General features: G+C 35.4%; 3 protein-coding genes across 7 annotated transcripts in view; 2 read left to right on the top strand and 1 right to left on the bottom strand.

The window, feature by feature from the left end:
• Positions 1–19,209, top strand: part of si:dkey-177p2.18 (phospholipase B1, membrane-associated) — an 88,352-nt gene that overhangs the window by 61,009 nt on the left and 8,134 nt on the right. For all 3 annotated transcript variants that reach the window (XR_009395854.1, XM_059353104.1, XM_059353103.1), the window contains 3 exons: positions 16,605–16,677; positions 16,840–16,877; positions 18,134–18,224. Coding sequence is in view for 2 of the 3 variants with exons in the window: in XM_059353104.1 (XP_059209087.1) it covers positions 16,605–16,677; positions 16,840–16,877; positions 18,134–18,224 (202 nt within the window). In the remaining variant the exon portion in view is untranslated. The remainder of the gene's footprint in view (positions 1–16,604; positions 16,678–16,839; positions 16,878–18,133; positions 18,225–19,209) is intronic.
• On the top strand, positions 3,126–9,362 carry ahsa1b (AHA1, activator of heat shock protein ATPase homolog 1b). The gene is made up of 9 exons (XM_059353106.1): positions 3,126–3,320; positions 4,802–4,992; positions 5,283–5,365; positions 5,459–5,576; positions 6,775–6,866; positions 7,034–7,162; positions 7,315–7,416; positions 7,538–7,589; positions 8,289–9,362. Exons 1-9 carry the CDS (start codon positions 3,241–3,243, stop codon positions 8,459–8,461), a joined length of 1,020 nt encoding a protein of 339 aa, XP_059209089.1. The 5' UTR covers positions 3,126–3,240; the 3' UTR covers positions 8,462–9,362.
• Positions 9,578–15,011, bottom strand: LOC131988098 (dr1-associated corepressor). 3 transcript variants are annotated; one of them, XR_009395855.1, is made up of 7 exons: positions 14,840–15,011; positions 13,747–13,819; positions 13,032–13,125; positions 12,491–12,610; positions 11,876–11,975; positions 11,472–11,714; positions 9,578–10,211 (listed from the first exon to the last, which is right to left on the bottom strand). XR_009395855.1 is itself a non-coding variant. In XM_059353117.1 (6 exons), the coding sequence occupies exons 1-6, from the start codon at positions 14,879–14,881 to the stop codon at positions 10,185–10,187; spliced, it is 441 nt and encodes a 146-aa protein (XP_059209100.1). In that variant the 5' UTR covers positions 14,882–15,011; the 3' UTR covers positions 9,578–10,184. The 3 variants fall into 3 exon arrangements, 2 of the variants coding, with proteins under 2 accessions (XP_059209100.1, XP_059209099.1); XM_059353117.1 differs by lacking the exon at positions 11,472–11,714 and having other exon boundaries at positions 14,855–15,011; XM_059353116.1 differs by lacking the exon at positions 11,472–11,714 and having other exon boundaries at positions 14,840–15,007.

The raw sequence follows: 19,209 nt of genomic DNA, 5'->3' as shown, positions 1-19,209 counted from the left end.
TTTCCATAGTTATGTAGCAGTATGCTAATCCTCTTTCATAGGGCAATAGAAATTAAAACATTTAGAAATATGTTGCTTCAGACCATTACATAGACTTGATTGACTCAATAACTTTGTAAATTTTGTGTAATTTTTCTTACTTTGACCTTGTTACATCCTATATATACTGACCGTTTTGGGTGATTATTTGTATTGATTACAGGGTGAATGGTGTCACCACACTACACACAAATTTTAAAACTATTCTCATGAGTCAATAGCAGTGATTTATGGACTCCTCCTAAGTAATCAAATTTATATATACTCATTGCAAATGGCAGAAAATGAGAAAACGATATCAACACCAAGTAAATGCAATCAGATGCCATTTCATGCTAATGCAGATGAGGTTTTTAACTGCAGATTATAGGGTCTTAAAATTACATGTATTCCCTTTTACAGTTGGGTTTCAAAGTTTATATATTTCAAGTTGAATTAAGTGGCAGAAACTAGTCACTGACATATTTAGCAGATCCCGTCAGAGGCCTTTCAGTCCTGTTTTTTTCTCTCTGTCTCTCTATTCCCGAAACTACGACACCCTGTGAGTCAGATTGGTGTAATTATCAGTAATTATCAGTGCTGCTGATGCTTATTACCACTACCATGGATGATTTTGTTTTGGCTCTTGGTAATTAGTTTAATCTGCCTTACAGTTAATGATGTATTCAGAAACATAACGGTAGAAATTGGTGTGGGTCACCACAAACTGTGGTTCATGCTACCCACCCTGGATCCCACCACCATTTTACACAGGAAACCTGTCCTTTAGACCTAAAAGCACAGGTGTGATCAGTGACTTTGAAAAGTACTGTAACCTGTTTAGTTAAACTGGTTTCAGGGTCCTGGCACTGTGCCTGCTGACTCACTGTTATGACAAACTAGGTCACAAAAAATTTCCTGCTGTCCAAATGGCTGTTTTTTCTTTTTACTTTTTAGTATGCATACAATTGGGATACATCATAACACATTGCCTTGGACTTTGACCCTCTTGTTCATGTATGCTCTGCAGAAGATTGTAGGTCAGAAAAGCAAAAAAAAAACATGCTTGCATGCATACTGCAAAACGCGACTAGATGCAGTAGGACATCATGGTATTTTTGGGATTTAGTATGTGACATACTACGTAAATGGTGTTGCAATACGTCCGTAGGCCAGACTGAAAGTGAGCATTGCCCAGGTTCCCTCAACAAAAGCATATGGGCGTCTACTTTTTGATTATTAGAGAAAATAAGCTCTGTGGCAATCAAAAGTTTATGATACTTATATTTTATTCAGCAAGATAATCTTCTCAAATAAACACCACTTTTATGCTTTCGAAGTGTAGATGCAATCAGCAGGAGTAACAGACTTTTGTCATAAAGGCTATAAACAAACTACATCACAGTCTCGTGACTACAACATCACCACAACTTAGCAGACAATGACAGTAATGTCCACAACTTTGATTTCGCTTCTTGTTAGCAGCTGCCTCTTTTAAGACACATAAAAGCTTCATAAGTCACTAGTGGGGTGTGAACTGGTGTATTTTATGTTGTAGAAAATATGAAAATCTCTTAAGCTTGGGTTAACCACAAACCTTATTTCTGCCATCTCACAAAGTATCAATTAAAGAAAAATTCTAGATCAGAACGGAACTTGAAGTACTAAAATAATAATTATATCCAGGTTTTAATTCTCATTCCTGCAACCCTCTTTTTCTGGCATACTAAATTGCATGGTAGAACTAAAACACACTCAGTGTTTCACCTGACCTGTTTTTTTCTATGAAAAGTCAAAAATGTCTGCAGTGGTGGGGGGAGCTAATGCAGCATTATAGACATGTTGCCTGACTAACTTCCCACTTGTGAAAACTGTCAATAAAATACAGAGAGATGGTGATACCCCAGTGGCGTACTGGCAGTAGAAGAGAAATAGGCTGTTTGAAACGGGAGAAAATGAAATGCCACTGTCCCTTCATTTGCCTGCTGTCTGTTTAATATGGAAATCGTGTGGAATGTGTGTACTGTGAGCCATGTTAATAGTCATGTCATTAGGGGAACCTCTGGCAATAATTTTAATTGTCGATCAACCGGAATGATAATATTATTATTATAAAAAACACACCAAATTTTTGTCGATTTTTTTTGTAATATAAAAAACAATTATCTGAATGGTTGCGGCTTTATTTCTGTCTACTGACTGATTTATCCATTAATTGTTTCAGTACTGAGTACATTTTATTTTGGTACTTCATACTTTATCAGCTAATGAAGTAAGATTTCAAATGTAGGACTTTCAACACTGTACTACTGCTGCTACTTTTACCTTAGTAAAATATCTTAATACTTTGTGGTTAAAGATTTGCTGAGATAATGAATAAAACATATTTTAGAGAACAAAAGAGGGTAATTTACTGATTGAAGTCACAAAACACTCCTCATGTCTATTGTCATTGTGTAATCAAAACATACATCATCAGGGAACGAAGTACAAGATAGACAAAGTTAGAAAAGAAAGAACGTGAAGATTATTTAGTTTCATGAAGGAACTATCCATAATGGGGAAAAAAACATTAATGAACCCACACATTGGGTTTTTCATTGTTATTGTTGTTTCTGTTTTCTGTTATTAACTAACTTAACTATTAATTAACTATTAAATCTTGATTTGAAAAGTAGCTTAAGCTGTCTGTTAATTGTAGTGGAGTAAGAAGTACAATATTTGCCTCAAAATGCAGTGGAGTAGAAGTATAAAGTTATACTAAAGTAAAGTACAAGTACCTCAAAACTGTACTAAAGTACAGTACTTGAGTAAATGTTACATTCCACCACTGGTGTGAAGATATATTCTTAGATATATTCTCTAATATAAATGGAAACTTATTCGAGGGATTTTATTTTATGACATTTGAGTAAAATAATAGCAAATTAATAACATACTTCTTGATGCTTACGAACATTAGGATTGTTGAATATTATTTAAAAAGCACGTCCGAAAGCCGGAACTATTCTTCAGTAAATAACTTCCGGCAGGGGAACTTTTTTACATGGTTCCACAAAGTTCTGTTTCCAGCATTTTCCGTGCACGGCGGATAAACCCATGAGCACCGCGGCTGAGCCAGTAGCTGCCAGAGGCTTCTAGAAACAACGTGCACCGGGACAGTCACCGGCAAACCCACCACTTCTCTGCAACTCAACGTTACACATTAAAAACTTGTCTAAAATGGCCAAATGGGGAGAAGGAGACCCTCGTTGGATCGTAGAGGAGAGAGCCGACGCGACTAATGTCAACAACTGGCACTGGTGAGATTTAATGAAAGGACACTGAATGCTAGCTGCTAATGCTAACATCACACATTCAGCTCTTATTTATGTCAAGTTACAGCTATTATGCTGGGTTTTCGGTCTTATATTGACATAGATACGCGTTATTCGATCATAACAGGCAGGTCTGAGTGTAAACATGGGAGTATATTCAAAGTAAAGAGACACATTTTGATGGATTTAACCGAGCTAACCTTATCGTTTTCAGGTTAGCTTCGCTTGTAGCTAGCAACTGTACATGTATGGAGGTTGTTAGCCGTTGGTGGATTGTTAAGATCATGTGTCTGTTACAACACACGTGTTCCGGTGTAATTACGTGCAGTGTAGTGTAATCATTTGTTTAGAAAGCTACTGTTGGGTAGCCCTATTTACAAAGTGACTGTAGATTTTATCCTTTAGTTTGTAGCTAATCGATAAAATAACCCTAAATGGATCCAAATGATGGTGCTCTTCTATCTTGCTGTGAACAAAGTAGTTGTATAGAAGTGGCCATGATGGATACACACAGAAGTGTGATCTGTTCCTACGTCTCCTCCATGGTAACATTCATTTCAGAAATGTTGTTTTTCACCTGACAAATTTAAAGCACACTCTGATACCCCTCTTTAGTTTGAAGGCAATATGAAGCAGTGAAACTATTCTAAATATAGCGTACACACCACTTTTTAGGTGGTTAAAATACATTTAGTTGTTGCCTCTGTCCACTGCAATACACTGTTTAGCTTCTGTATCTGTATTCCTGCCTGCTTAGATAGATAGATAGATAGATAGATAGATAGATAGATAGATAGATAGATAGATATACTTTATTTATCCCAAGCTGGGAAATTACAGTAAAACTGGTAATGTCGACCACCATCTACTGTGGATAATACACTGACTATGGATAAGTAATACGACCCCACTTCAAACCCGAAATATGCTTGTTGACACTGCTGTTTTTAGTGATAAATGTCCACAGCTGGTGAGGGGATAAACCCTACCAGAGTGTGTCAGTTGTAGAGCCCCACATTTTGAATCCATCTTGAAGATGCATTTGTCAATTGTATACTGATATCTGTAAGGAGTTATGCATCTTCAGAAAAGTAAATGGATTGCACTTGTATAGCACTTTCCTAGTCAGAATGACCGCTGAAAGCACACACATTTATATACTGGTGGCTGAGGCTACGTCGGTAACTAACCACACTCACATTAAATCATTCACTGATGACACAGCATCGGGGTTCAATGTCTTGCTCAAGGATACTTCGACATGTAGACTACCATGACCAGGAATCAAACCCCAACCTTCCAATCAATCTAGCATCTAAGCTATAGCCACCTAAACACTTAACAGTATGGCTATGAAGAACAGAAAAGATAATGACCTCGGCTAAACATAACATGATGGAAATATTAAAGAAAAATAGATGCAGATTTGTGTTGTTTACCCATTTGTGAATATGTTCACTTTACAGGACTGAACGAGATGCAACAAACTGGTCGTCAGACAAATTGAAAGCGTTGATCCTCGGGCTGAGCGTGCAGAATGATGAGGGCAGTTGTGAGGTGACAGAAGTCAGCAAGCTGGAAGGAGAGGCCTCGATTAACAACCGCAAAGGGAAACTTATTTTCTTTTATGAATGGAGCCTGAAAGCTACCTGGACTGGTGAGTAGAACACTGTTGGGATTATTTTTTGTTGGGATTTGGTTAAATTTGTATTCACAAAATTAGTCAAGTGTCAGCTAACGATGGTGGTGGTGACTGCTTGCTGCTCTTTGAATACACAGGAAACTTACCTGCATACTGCAGTGCTCATTTCCTGTAACATCATGACCACTTTTAAAACGGTTAAAAGCTTCTTAAAGTATAATAAGACAGCTAGTAGAGGACAGTAACAGCGGATCAAAAAGAGGGGTAAAAAGGCTCTGAATCTCTGCTGTATTATGTTTTCTCAGGCGAGTCAAAAGCAGGAGTCAAATATAAAGGAACACTTGAAGTTCCAAACCTTTCTGACGAGAACGACATGGAGGATCTTGATGTAAGTTTAACTAAAAGAACTTGTGTGTAATGTTTCTGACTGCTTGAGAGGTGAAGGAAGTGTGATGATGCCCGTCCTGTGATCTTTGTCCAGATTTCTGTATCGTTGAATAAAGATGAACCTGAAACACCACTGACCAACCTGATGAAAACAAAAGGAGCTGACAAAGTCCGCGAGGCCCTTGGAAGCTACGTTGGGTTCTTAAAAACAGGTGAGTTAATACAGTCTCATTCTCAAAGGAACACTAATAAATCCTATTTGAAACAATAATGACAAGAGCTTACAAAGACAAAAAACGTTAAGTATATTTATGAGTTAAAAGGATTATGTGGGAAATATGACAGATAAAGAAACTATAGAAAACTATAATAATAATATTTATAATAATAAACTTTTTATACTGCACTTTTCTTAATTAGGTTACAAAAGTTGTTTTCAGAATAAACAGCAGGTTAAAAAAAACAAATTTAAAGTAAAATAAAATGGCCAAGGAGGGAAGATAAAACCCAGCAATGTATTAAATATTCATCCATGTCTTCTTATAAAAAATAAATAAAAAAGAAAGTTTTAAGAAAAGAAGTTAAAGATGTTCTCTAACAGCAATATTCTTTTTTTTGTTTAGCAGTCAGATGCCCACGACAATGAGTGCAATGTTCCTTCTAGTCTTATTCTATTTTTGTAGTTCAATCTCAATAGGCAGAGAGTTGAACAGTTTGGGGTTCGACAGCAAAGGTCTGCACAGCTGCATCCAGCAATCTAATAAGGGAATGGCTAAGCACACAGAGGGACAATATTTAATTGATTTGATTTGGAACAACATTATTTAATGCTTTAAAAGTGATCAGTAAAAACTTATAAAATCAACACTGAACATAATGGGCAGCCAGTGTAAGTTGGTTGGGCAAGGAGAACAGATTCCTATTAAGTGCCTGTTAAAACTCTGGGGGCCACATTTTGAATCTTTGAAGGGACTTCTGTCTGATGCCAACATAAAGTGCATTACAGTCGTCAAAATAACAAAAACATATGTATATTTGTTTTAAACTGAAGGAGACAGAAAAAACACTTTAGATTTAGATCTTGTAAGGCTGGAATGCATGCCTAGATAACATTCTTGAGCATCAAAACAGGGATCTGTTTCACATTTTATGCCAAGATTTCCAGCAGTCGGCTGGTGACTACGATCCAGTTTTATCTGAAGTTTAGAAAAAAAAAATGAAAATGTTCATTTCAAACAGAACTGCTGTTCCTCTTAGAAATTGACACAATTAAAATCGTAAAACCTTTCGCTCTGTTAGTTTTAGAATTCAATTATTTTGAATTTCTTTGTATTTGGCTGCTATTAAAATACTTCAAAATTCAGAGTAAAGAAGCGTTTTTAAGCTAATTTGTTGTTACTTTAATTGCAGAGTTCACACAGGGAATGATCCTGCCGACAGCCAATGGTGTGGCCAAGCTGCAGTCCACATCGCAGTCCAAAGCCAAGCTGAATAAAACTCAGGTTCGTCACTTACAGAATATCTCCAGCCATCAGCTACATTTTACATTTTCAGACAAAACCATAAATCATTTACTGTTTTGAAATCTTAAGTTATGAGCCATCACACTGTTTTCCTCACGGCAGGAAAGAAGTTCTCACCAGACTTTTGTTCTTGTTGTGTGGAACAGATTTCCTCCTCAGGCAGCACAGCTGCTCCAATCAACACTGGCGTCAAGATCCCTACCTGTAAATTCAGCATGAAGGAGAAGTTCCTCACCTCCCCAGCTGATCTCTACAGGGTCTTCCTCCACCAGGAGGTGAGCTTCACCCATCTCCAAATCTGACTGTTCACTTTATTCTCACAGACGATGTAGCTGCCAACAAATAGACATTTTCAGGTTACAAACACTTAACAAAGGCTTGATTTCACTTCATCTGAATAAAGTGTTTGACTTTTGTCAATCTGTAGATGGTGCAGGCGTTCACACATGCTCCAGCGATGGTGGATGGAGAGAGGGGCGGAAAGTTCCGCCTGCTAGACGGGAATGTTTTTGGCGAATTCACAGAGCTGGTAAGACTAACCTTTGAACCATAGCATAATATTAAATATGTAGGTTTTTGTGCATTGCATTTTACCATTTTACCTTAAAATGAAATGGATAGATCTTCATATTGAATCCTCTCTCCACCAGGTACCTGATGAGAAAATAGTTATGAAGTGGCGGTATAACAACTGGCCCAGTGGTACGTTGATTTTTATATATATATATTATATTTAAAGAGACATTTTCACACATGTGGCTGGCTGTCATAAAAATAATTTTGACTACAAATGTGAGTTCATCAATTCCAAGACACTGAACTTCATAACTTTTCTAAAAAAATATTAACTACATTTGCTGCAATACTTGATTGACTAAATTAATCATCTTAAACTCTGGTAGTTTGAGCTGCTATTTCTTAATGATGTTTAGGCATTTTAAATATGAGTATATAATTTATCAGTATCTTTATATTTTTTATTATCAGTTCAATGACCCATAAAGGAATGAAAACATAAGAGATATTTTTGTTTTAACAATCACTCATTATAATTAAAACTGGAACTTTTTTTTTGTAATGGAAGTGTGTACAAAAAGTCTATCATAGATCTATCATAGTATCATGGATAAGCAATTGTGCATTGGTAATAATTTGTAAATTTTGTAAATATACTATGAAACGTATACGGCTAAACACCTAGAAGATATGTTATTAAGCAACTCTTAATTCTCTGTTAATAAAACAACTTTGCCGGTTACTGGATAAGAAAAGTCAGTCATATGAATCTGTTATTCACAACTAACACAATGTAGAATTGTCAGCTGCTGGGGCTTATTTATTTTTTTCTGTACTTTGTTTATTTACTAAAGTTCATGGTATAACCTTTTGTGCACTCTTCAGAGCATTACGCGACGATCTCGATGACTTTCTTGGACCGGAGCAGCGAGACAGAGCTGAAGGTGGAGTGTCGAGGCGTCCCCGACAACGAGGAGGAGCGGACGAAAGAGGGCTGGAAGAGATACTACTTCGAAGCTATTAAACAGACTTTTGGCTACGGAGCGCGACTCTTCTGAAGATGGTTTACTGTAGTTCACTGGTTTGTCTCCGTTTCGACATTTTTAAACTTCTTGTCCTTCTTGTTCGACCTCTCTGGCACAAGATGTAAACTCATAGCACGAGTTAACGAAAGAGACAAGGAGGTCAGGCCATTCTGTCCCGTCTGTGTAGATGTTTTTAATTTTTCAACATATTTAAATCTAGATTTCTCCCTGTCAGTATTCTGGTCAGTTGTTCAAAGGAGCGTAAATGGACTGTGCCTTTGGGACTCTGGATGGATAATGGATTGATTAAAACAAAGAAGAAACCATTGAACCGCTAATGCAAATTGGCTCTCACTTCTATAAATATGTAATTACTGTAAGAGTTAAAATAAATGTTTGGTTTTCTTCTATTTGAAAAAAAAAATGTTGCTTTGATTTTTTTTTTATTTTTTACTTTTAATCTTTTCAAGTGTAACTGTAGTGAAGATGCATGTTTCATTTCAAACTGCCAGACGGAGGAATGACGACTGGATCTGAACTTTACTTGTGAAGTCTGTCACCTAGAGCTAATTACTTTAAGTCGATTCATTGAGACTTCATGCTCTTTATGAGCCCTGCGTCTGTCTCGGACCTTCAGCAGAAAAACGTTAGCGCAAATGTTTCAGTGTTGGAACATGAAAACAGTTTCAATTCCTAATGCAGCTAGCTAGTGTAGCAACTCAAGGGAGATGTTTTGCTGTATTTGGCTTCAAAAATGTACATTTTGAGTAAAGTTTTCAAGAAAAAAATGCATCTATTTATTAATTTCAATCCCTCACGATGTAAAAAAGATTAGGTTCTTGGAATAAACCAATCCATGTATGCTCTTGATTTGTTTTTATTTATGTGAGCACATCTTTTAACTTCACATTAAATCACAGAACTTGAAATGAAAGTGGTACTGCATATTTATTTTTTGAGATGTAAACTAAATTAACTACTGCCATGAAACAAATCAATGCTGGTGTGAATACTGATATTTCTGACTGAATGTCTAAAAAATGGCATTTCAGAATGTAAAAAGATTAGTTTCTTTGGTTAAAAACTATGCCTGCACACTCTTGATTTTATTCATGTGAGCACAGTTCTTAACTTATTAAATCACAAAAGTTGAAATGAACTTGTTTATTTACAATTTGATTTTACATGCAGATGTCTTTAAAACATTAATTTACAAGTGCTTTAAAAAACAGAAACCACAGAGGCCACTATTCCACAAAATAAGCACTTATTTTAGTTTTAAGGGCTGGTGCATAAAATGTTATGGAAAACCATAGAAGTATTATCTCACCAGTGAAATTGTATCATAAATTGACCAGAGCATAACATCATATTGTCTGTTCAACTAATAAAGGTTTAAAGCAAAATGCCTTAACAAAAAAAAATTAAAAGTCTGAAGGAATTTAAATTAAACAATTTAAGCTCATTATACTTTAGTGCAAATTTAAGTTCACACATATCTTCTACAAACAAGAAAAGGGAAAGACTTTCAGAACATTTTTTCCAAAATGAAACAAACAAAAACAATATTAGCAGCCAAAGGTCTAAAATATTATGTAACTTAAATGTTTTCCCCCAAACAGAATCAAAACCTTTTTTTCATAGTTAATATTCCCACATTAATGTTGACCTGGACTGGCAAAGCTTAAACAAACAAAAACAAAAGTGACAATGACATGTCGCTGTAAGTTCACAGAACTTTCCTCTGGTTGTTCGATCAAAGGCAGATGTAGAGCTCCGACTCCTGAAAGAAAGAGAAGACACAGGTCACTTCAGACATTGTGAGTCATAATCATAAACTACCTGGAACTAATGTTTTCAAACATGTTGGCTACCTAAGATGAATATGCTTCTTTAAATCTAATGTAATAACTTCTTGTTGTCTACCCATACCACAACATACCTACCTACTACTACCTGTTTCTGTCGTGGCTCGATGCAATCTAATTTGGTTCTGCAGTGCATCTTTGATGTAACATTTAAATGACTAAAGAATTCTGATTTCTACAACACAGGACAAGTGTTACATTTTGTGGTGGAAGAAGTACTTTAACTCACATGCACAAAAGTACTCTGTTACAAGTAAAAGTCCTGCATTCTGCAGGTTGAGTAAAACTACAAATGTAAGAATCAAAACAATCTTAAAGTCAAGTACACCTTTAAGTAAGTGCTCATGATGTAAAATGACCCATCTAAGGATAATGTCTGACATTATTGTATTATAATTAGTCAGTGTGTTTACATGCAGTTTAAGCTATGCTTTAAAATCGTGTGGAGCATGTAGAGCAGGCATGTCCAAACTATTCCACAAAGGGCCGTGTGGCTGCAGGTTTTCGTTCCAACCAAGCAGCAGCACACCAGACTGGACTCAGTTAATCAACTGATCTCAGTCTTCAGACAGTTGATTGGTCAAACTGTGTGCTTTTGCTTGGTTGAAACAAAAACCTGCAGCCACACGGCCCTTTGTGGAATAGTTTGGACATGCCTGATGTAGAGCATGTAGAGCATGTAGAGCATGCAGAGCATGTAGAGCATGCGCACATGAGTTGTCTTGTCATATATGCTGGCGAAAATCCTATTCCAATCGCATTATCTGGATGTCTTAATCGGAGTTGGAGAACTCCAATATCAGTCAGACTAACACGTTTACATGCACTTCATTTGTTCAGTTATAGTCAGATTAAGGCAATAATTTATTTTTTTTCAAGTGTCATGTAAACGTACTGACTGACACATTCATGTTCATCACTTTAATTTGCAGGTAGTAAATGTGGAGTAGTGGTTAATTTTCTCAAGGTAGGGCTAATTTCACCTACTTTTTATACTGTTATGAGGTTCAATTGGAAAAAAGTCTGTTTTTATGTTAAATCTTCACCTGAAAAGTAACAAAAACTGGCAGCTAAATGTAGTGGAGTATTAACTACAATGGTTCCCTCAAAATGTAGTAGAGTAGTAGAGTAGTAGTAGAGTAAAGTATAAAGTTACATAAAATGGAAATACACACTTAGTTACATTCCACCGATGTTTGTTTTCAACCCCAGTTCAGGTGAGAATGAAGAGAATTAAGAAGAGTTGTCTTTGTTTTCTGGAGTGTAATGTACATCATGGCCTCATGGGGGTGCTGATGTAACTTGTAGACTTTTATCCTTGTTGGTTGAGAGTTCAATCACCAACACATGTTGTACCATTTCCTGCCAAAGTGCCATTGAGCAAAGAGCATCTAACCTTTTTAATATACAACCTGGTTCTAGAAAAACAAAGACAAACCACAGGATATCCTCATTATCTGTGTTTCTGTTGTATCTACATAATTTATTATATAATAATATATTATATATACATATTTTAGATTATATTAAACATAACTTTTGTTTTGTTTTGTGTGAATGTGAGTCGTAGAATACATACACTGGAGCAGGAGTCGTTGTCCAGTGAGTCGAGGCTCCGTCTTGGTGCCTTTTCTACCACTTCAGACGATTTTTTAACAGAAATTTCACGCCGTTTGGTCCTGGAAACAACATCATGTAAAACATAGAATCAGCCTTCGTACTACGAGAAAAATGAAAAATTCAAGCACTTTTCAAATTCTTTCAAGGTACCTTTAAACCAAAAAATTTCCAGCCACGTTGTGTCTTAATTATCACATCTAAATTGTTACTATAAATGCAATTAGGAAAAAAAATGAATACCCACAGCAATCAATGTAAATTGTCACTTGGTTTATTTAACGAGCCGTTCATATTACATACACCAGGAGCAAACAAGCAAATATGAAGAGATTGCACAGTCAACCATTCATATTCATTTATTTTTTATTTTTTTATAACTTATATCTCTTTACTTTTAACTTATTTTATTTGATGTAGAAATTGCATTGACTTTGAGAGCTTCTACCTCCCTATCTTTGTGCTTGTGCAATGACAGAACAGGACATCAGGTTTCACCTTTCACCCCCCAAATAGTGTGTGATTGTTTGAGAAGTTGAAAACCAAAACAAATTATAGGATATGTTTCCGTCCCTACCTGTACAACGGCCACATACTCAACATGCCTCTGTTGTCCTTCTGGCCTGCCGTAGACGTGGCCCGATCCGCCAAGTCCCTGAGGAAGTGGAAAAGCTTCTCCGACTCTATACACTGCTTCCTACAGAGAAACAGAACATAACACATTAAATGTCCACTCTTCAGCAGCTCTATGGCACGCTCTGTCGGTCAAGCCAGCCATAAAACAATTTACCCACCCATTGGCGGCCACAGCCTTTGCTCTAGGAGGCTGAAACTTTGCATGGAGGTCAAATGTGTAAATGTATGCATGCACGTCTTTACAGGTATTAAAAATTCTCACAGTGAGAATTGAGGGGGCATTCAAGCGAATTTTATTTTTCTGATTATTCCAACATACTGCTTATGTAAAAGTACCGATACAGCAATGTAAAAATACTCCATTACAAGTTAAAGTCCTGTGTGAAAAATCCTACTTTAGTCAAAGTGCATACAGTACGTATTAGCAAAATGTACTTAAAATATTGACCTTTGTGAAGGTGGAACAACAGGTTTACACTCACATGTGAGCAACAGACACAACGGTGCTGAGCTCTGACTGAGTTATCAGACAGATTTTGGTCAGCAGAGACTTCAGGAACATTTCCAGCGCTTGAGCTGATCATCAGCAGTTCAGGACTTTACAGATGTCAACAAATTTCTACGACACAAACATTAATGAAAAACATTGTCACTGTCCATTTATATTTGACAGTTTCCTCCAGGATCAAAGCAGAAAACAGATTGTAACACCTGCAGGGATGGGCTTTTTTTGTACATTTTTATTCAATTATTCACTGCTGCAGAACTTTATTTTGTTAATTAATGGCTCATTTAAAAGCGGCAGTTTATTAAACTGCAAAACTTTGTTGTTTTGGGTTCAGTGATGGTCTCTGCATTTGAAGGCTTTTTCACACTGATCATAATAATAATAATAATAATAATAATAATTTTTAGGTAAGCAAATGTAGGATATCTGATATGTTTTTATCCCAATAAGAATAAAATACCAGACAGTGTTGCCAAAATCTAGTAAGTGAGGTAAGCAACCAAAAGAAGTGACTTGACTAAAAAAACAGGCAACCTAACCTTCTGCACTTTGGGAGAGATGATATAGTATATGTATGATTTTTTTTGGCATTCCATAAGCAACTACTATACGTATCAGCACTGATCAGACCTGCACTATAATAAACGCACACAGTAAATTCTGCAAGTCTGTAGGTTTAAAAAGGATACAGATGATCACAGGGACCGCCATTGCCATCCTCCCCACCTCCGCGTCTTTCTGCATGATCTTTTTGATGCGGCTCTGAAGCAAAAACAAAGATTTTTACTTCTTTCAAAGACATCCAGAGAACTTACATACATGAAGTTAAACCGCTGCATACAGGTGCTCCTCGAAACCTCTGCTTCCTTTATCTAAGTTATGAAAGTAACACGGAGAGAGCTCACACTTCTAAATGATAAGAACAGAACCTAGAAATGAGTTGACGTTTTAAAGGCTGCTGTTCTATTAAATGATTAATTTGTCACATTTATATATTAATTTGGTAGCATGTGACACCTATGATTAGTCAACAAATTGATTAGTTGATTGTTAGAAAAAATAATCACCATCATCCTTGATAATCAATGAACTGGTAAAGTAATTTTTAATGAAAAAATGAAAAAAAAAAATTTGTTTATCTAAAACAGAATATCTGAAAAAACATTACACTTAAATACGTCTGCTTGGACAGAGAGAATCTGACATTTTTCAATATTTTCTGACGCAAGATAAAATACATATATATCCAAGTTAAAAAACAACAACAAAAATAGCAGGAGTGAAAGCACAAGTGCACAGACCAATATGCAGTAATTTATGTCACAGACAACAGCTATTTACTATCAAAAGTGTCATTATTTACACATGAATCTGCTTATTCTGCGGTATCTGTCTTTTCATTCATCATGTCTTTAATCTCTCTATTTTTCTTCATTTTGCGCAGTTTTTGTTTTTTTAACAGTTTAAATTTGCCATTCGTCTGAACTAGACCAGAACTGAAAACTTATTTATCAAGGGCTTAAGCATCTTACAGTTGCAATGTACAGCTTTGGATTTACATTAAATTGTTAACTAAGCGTCCATACTGTAAATATCGCGAGTATACCCCGGAAAATAAGGTTTTCAATCGGAGTGTTTACGATGACAAGAGAGACGTCCGACAGCCCCTAAACGCAACAGGTGTTCCATGATGCTACATGAAGCAGCTAATCGTTAGCTTGTTTTTCTTTTGAGCTTTCCATTTAAACAGCTTTAATGCACTAAAATAGAGTTTCTACTCACGGGAGGGAACCGTACATTATATCTTCTCTTCTGTCCTGGCATTTTACTCGCTTTAATCTGCGTGGTTCGTTCACATTTTTCATGTTTTTACCACAGACCGCCGCTGAGTCCATTTGTTTACCTTCAGCAAAAAAAAAATAATAATGATGGTGAAAAAAAACAACAACGCGCACACCTGAGGTCAACCCCGCGTGACCCCAGAAGTGACGTCATGACCCCGCAGTTATGACCCCAATAGTTTATTTTGAAAACAATGATAATTCATTGAATTTTATGATCAATCTCATGGTCCTGTGTGGTAAATTTCGTATATTCTGCACAAATCTAAATTTTCTAAATCATCCAAGTTTTTTTAAAAGTTTTTCTATTTGTGAATTCACACAAAAGTTTTCCACAATAAAAACATCCAGCTGAGTTTTAGGGGAAGATGCTACTTTAGGTTGTGTGCGGATAAATATCTTCCACTCTTTGGGCTGATTTCGAATCTTTTTTCCAAAAATACAATAAAGTATTTACTTTCTCACATAAAAACATATATCAGTCTATATCTGTAAACTGCAGACCAAATAAAATGATGTTTTTGAATGAATTCAAAAACATCATTTGAATTCGATGAAATATAGATTGTTTTGATGGAGTGTTTTTTAAATTAATGTCCACATCTCTTGTACATTACCTGATAGCTCCTTTGACTTAGGCATATATATATATATATATATATATATATATATATATATATATATATATATATATATATATATATATGTATATATACTTATTTATTATATAATTATTTTTAATTATATATATTTTTTAATTCAATTCAATTTATATTTTATATTCATAAATGCTTGACTTTGAATATCATGTTGACATGAGTTGTTGAAGAATTAAAGATAACATGGATGTTTAATTTGCACTTTGCATGCAGTTACAAATCGATTATCTGCAGTATATGACTGCTTGGGAGGTTCTGGCTGTACTGATGACTACAAAGGTTAAAGATACGGTTAATCATTGTTTGTTACAAAGGTTATTTAGCACCTGGACCAGCAGGACAAATTATACATTTTTGTTTGTTTTATTTTTTGGGGACTGTTAAAAAGAATTGATTATTTTCTATATTGGTAAATTATTTGATGCTTGATTTCTGCTCCTCTGTTGTCTGTTTCTGTTCTCTGTCTCTGTGAGTGACACAGGTCACTATCAAAGGTCAAACCTAGAGTGTAATAAATATCTCTGTGCATTTATATTAAATCAGGCAATATGATTTTGATACAATGATTATGTTTGTGTGTTAATTTTGGTTTAGAAACTTTGACTACATATATTTCATTGTCTGTTTCATATTTTTTAGACATTTAGAATCTATGTGAGACAGCGAAAAACCTTTGGCTCTGTAGACATACTATCTTTGGAAGACAAAACAAGGCAGGAGGTTTTTTGTTGAATGTTCTGGAGAAGAAGCTGGCATGACGTGCCGTTGTGTTAATTGGGACTGGTGAATCAGCGATCAAGAAGGCGGGACTTCACGAACTGAAACACGTCTGTTTGTATTCAGGGACATGAGTTTTTGAACCCGGAGATCTCTGTAAAGTGCACATTTTTTTGACGTATTGTAATAAACTTTTGTTAAACTGAGAACTTGGACGTCTCCAGCTCTTCATTTCCCCATCAACGAACTGCGCAGAAAAATGGTGAGTTTTTTTTCTGTTGGTGACAGATAATCAATTTTCAAGGTTTCCTCATGCAATTTTTCTAACAGGACAAAGACAACATGATGTGGACAGCCTGTTTGCTGTTTACGGTTTGTTCATTTGCTGCATGTCATATAGACGGTAAGTGTTGAAATATGTCAGAATGAAAAGGATGAGAGTAGTTCTGATTACAGCTCCGCATGTAATCAACTTATAAAACCACCTCTTTTCAACTCTTTGATGTTGATATCAGCCAGTCAGCCTGCAGAATCTAAAAAAACTAAAATTTATTCTCTCTTGCAGGCTACACTTTAAGGGAAGAAGATGAAAATTTCAACCAGGTATCATTTCCATCTAAAACATCCAACACTGTCTGCTGTGTTTCTTTCTGGTCTGTGTTTTGATTTTTAGCACCAGTCTAATATATTTTCACATACAGTACTGTGCAAAAGTCTTAGACAGGTGTGAAAAAATGCCTTGAAGAATTGATGCTGGTTTGAAGGCAAAGGGTCACACCAAATACTGATTTGATTTAAATTTTTCTTCTGTTCGCTTACTTTGTAAATTGCTAAAAGGCCTTCATATTTTACAAAAAAATTTCACACCTGCCTAAAACTTTTGCACAGTACTGTATATATATATATATATATGTGTGTGTGTGTGTGTGTGTGTGTGTGTGTGTGTGTTTTAAGCTATTCAATGCTGTTATAATCCTGTGCAGTTACTCTAAATAATTTAAATAAATTCTTAAACACTGAAAAATTGACTGGAAAATATTCTGCGAATGGTCCATAGGGTGGCTGGGCTCAGCCTTAGAGATAATCTGCGGAGCTCAGATAACTGGAGGGAGCTTGCAGAAGAGCCACTGCTCCTTTGCATAGAAAGGAGCCAGCTGAGGTGGTTCGGGCATCTGGTAAAGGTGCCTCTGGGACACGACATATTATAGGTGTTACATGCACTTCCAATTGGTAAGAGGCCCCGGGGTCAACCCAGAACACACTGGAGGGATTATATGTCTCCTCTGGCCTGGGAACGCCTCGGCGTCCCCAAGGAGGAGCCATAAGTTCAGTCAATACTTTGCTTAGCCTGTGACCCAGCCCTGGATAAATGGATGAAAATGGATGAATGAAGAGATGGATTTCTGCTCCATAGTTTGGATCCACACTGCAAAATTTAACAGGTTCTTTCTTGACCTATGCTGCACCCCTCCTCTAGGTTTCATGAAGATCGTGCATGCTTTCATACATGCACCTCATCCCATAAATCCTCCTGCGACTTTTTAGGATTTAAGGAAGAGCTTTATTTCAGGAAACAGCATAATTCCTAGATAAAGGACCAGATGGGTTTTTTTAATGTGTGCATTCCGAGCAGCAACCTGCAAGCCTGAAAAGTGAAGCAAATGTGAAAATGGCTTAAACCTGCATTCTTTCTAATGGCCAACAGGGGGCAAAGTCCAGTTGCATAGATGTCTATGAGAAAATTATTCTGCTTTTCACTTGCGTCATTTACGCTCCATTCAGATAAAATACCCTCCAGTTAAAGAATAAGTCTCTGAACTCATTACCAGTGAGAATGTGTGTGTTTGTTTTTCCTGCAGGATGTTTTAGGAACAGATTTTCTCCGGCGTCGTCTTCATCCTCCGTTCCACTGCCCTGATATGAGTCCGTCTCCCTCTGTCCCCACCTCAGGTCAGTTAACCAACATCCCTTATACCTTTAAATATGAGAGAAATATACCTGCACTGAAGGGGTTTATGCATGCCAGCATTTTGTTTTAAGATTTGTTTTATTGAAAGATGCTAAATTTAATGTGTTATGTGTAATATGTAAGATACTTAAACATTTCCATCCGTGCATGAGAAAACAGATTTAAAAGAAAGCAAAAGGGACAATACACATATATAAACAACCAAATTTATATATAGAAAAAAGGTTAATTATAAACCCTGATAATAATAAATCTGTAAAATGATGTTATTAACACATGTAACATATTACTCGTAATAATATTAACAATAATGATAAAAAGAAGAAAAAATGAAACAAATACACAACGATAAACATAAAGTAAATTAGTAAATAAATGCACATAAAGACATTTATATACCTTTTTTAAATAAAGCTAAAGTTCAATAAATAAATAGACTAAAGACTAAAAATTAATTATATAAAATAAAACAAGAAAAAAAAATGAATTATTAAAAAAGGCACATATTCAAGATAAATAAGATATTTAAAAAAAATGAAATAAAAACAAAAAATTGAATTAAATAAAAAAAATGTCAAGACTCAAGATCTTTATTGTCATTCTGTTGAAACAAATACAATCATTAAATATTTCTACTAGGAGGCTCCATTAAAAACCCCATGAAATATAACAGGACATATCATAATTTATATAATAAAACCTAATAAAAAAATATAAGAAGCAATAAAATATCAGTTTAAAGAATAAAAAAGAAAAGTCAACATAAATATATACTTACAATATAATGAAATAAAACATAATAAAATAAATAAATAAGAAAAACAGTAAATAGTAAAAAAAAAAACATGTGAAATATAATATATTATTCAAACATATAAGACGCAATAAAAAATGTATAATATATAGTTTTGAATATACATTAAGGGAAAAATAAAGTCGTGCGTGTACATGCTTATAAGCACTTAA

The sequence above is a fragment of the Centropristis striata genome, chromosome 16, assembly GCF_030273125.1.
Source record: "Centropristis striata isolate RG_2023a ecotype Rhode Island chromosome 16, C.striata_1.0, whole genome shotgun sequence".
NCBI classification, from domain to species: domain Eukaryota; kingdom Metazoa; phylum Chordata; class Actinopteri; order Perciformes; family Serranidae; genus Centropristis; species Centropristis striata.
Note: the sequence above shows the minus strand (reverse complement) of the source record. Positions and strands in the feature narration are given on the sequence as shown.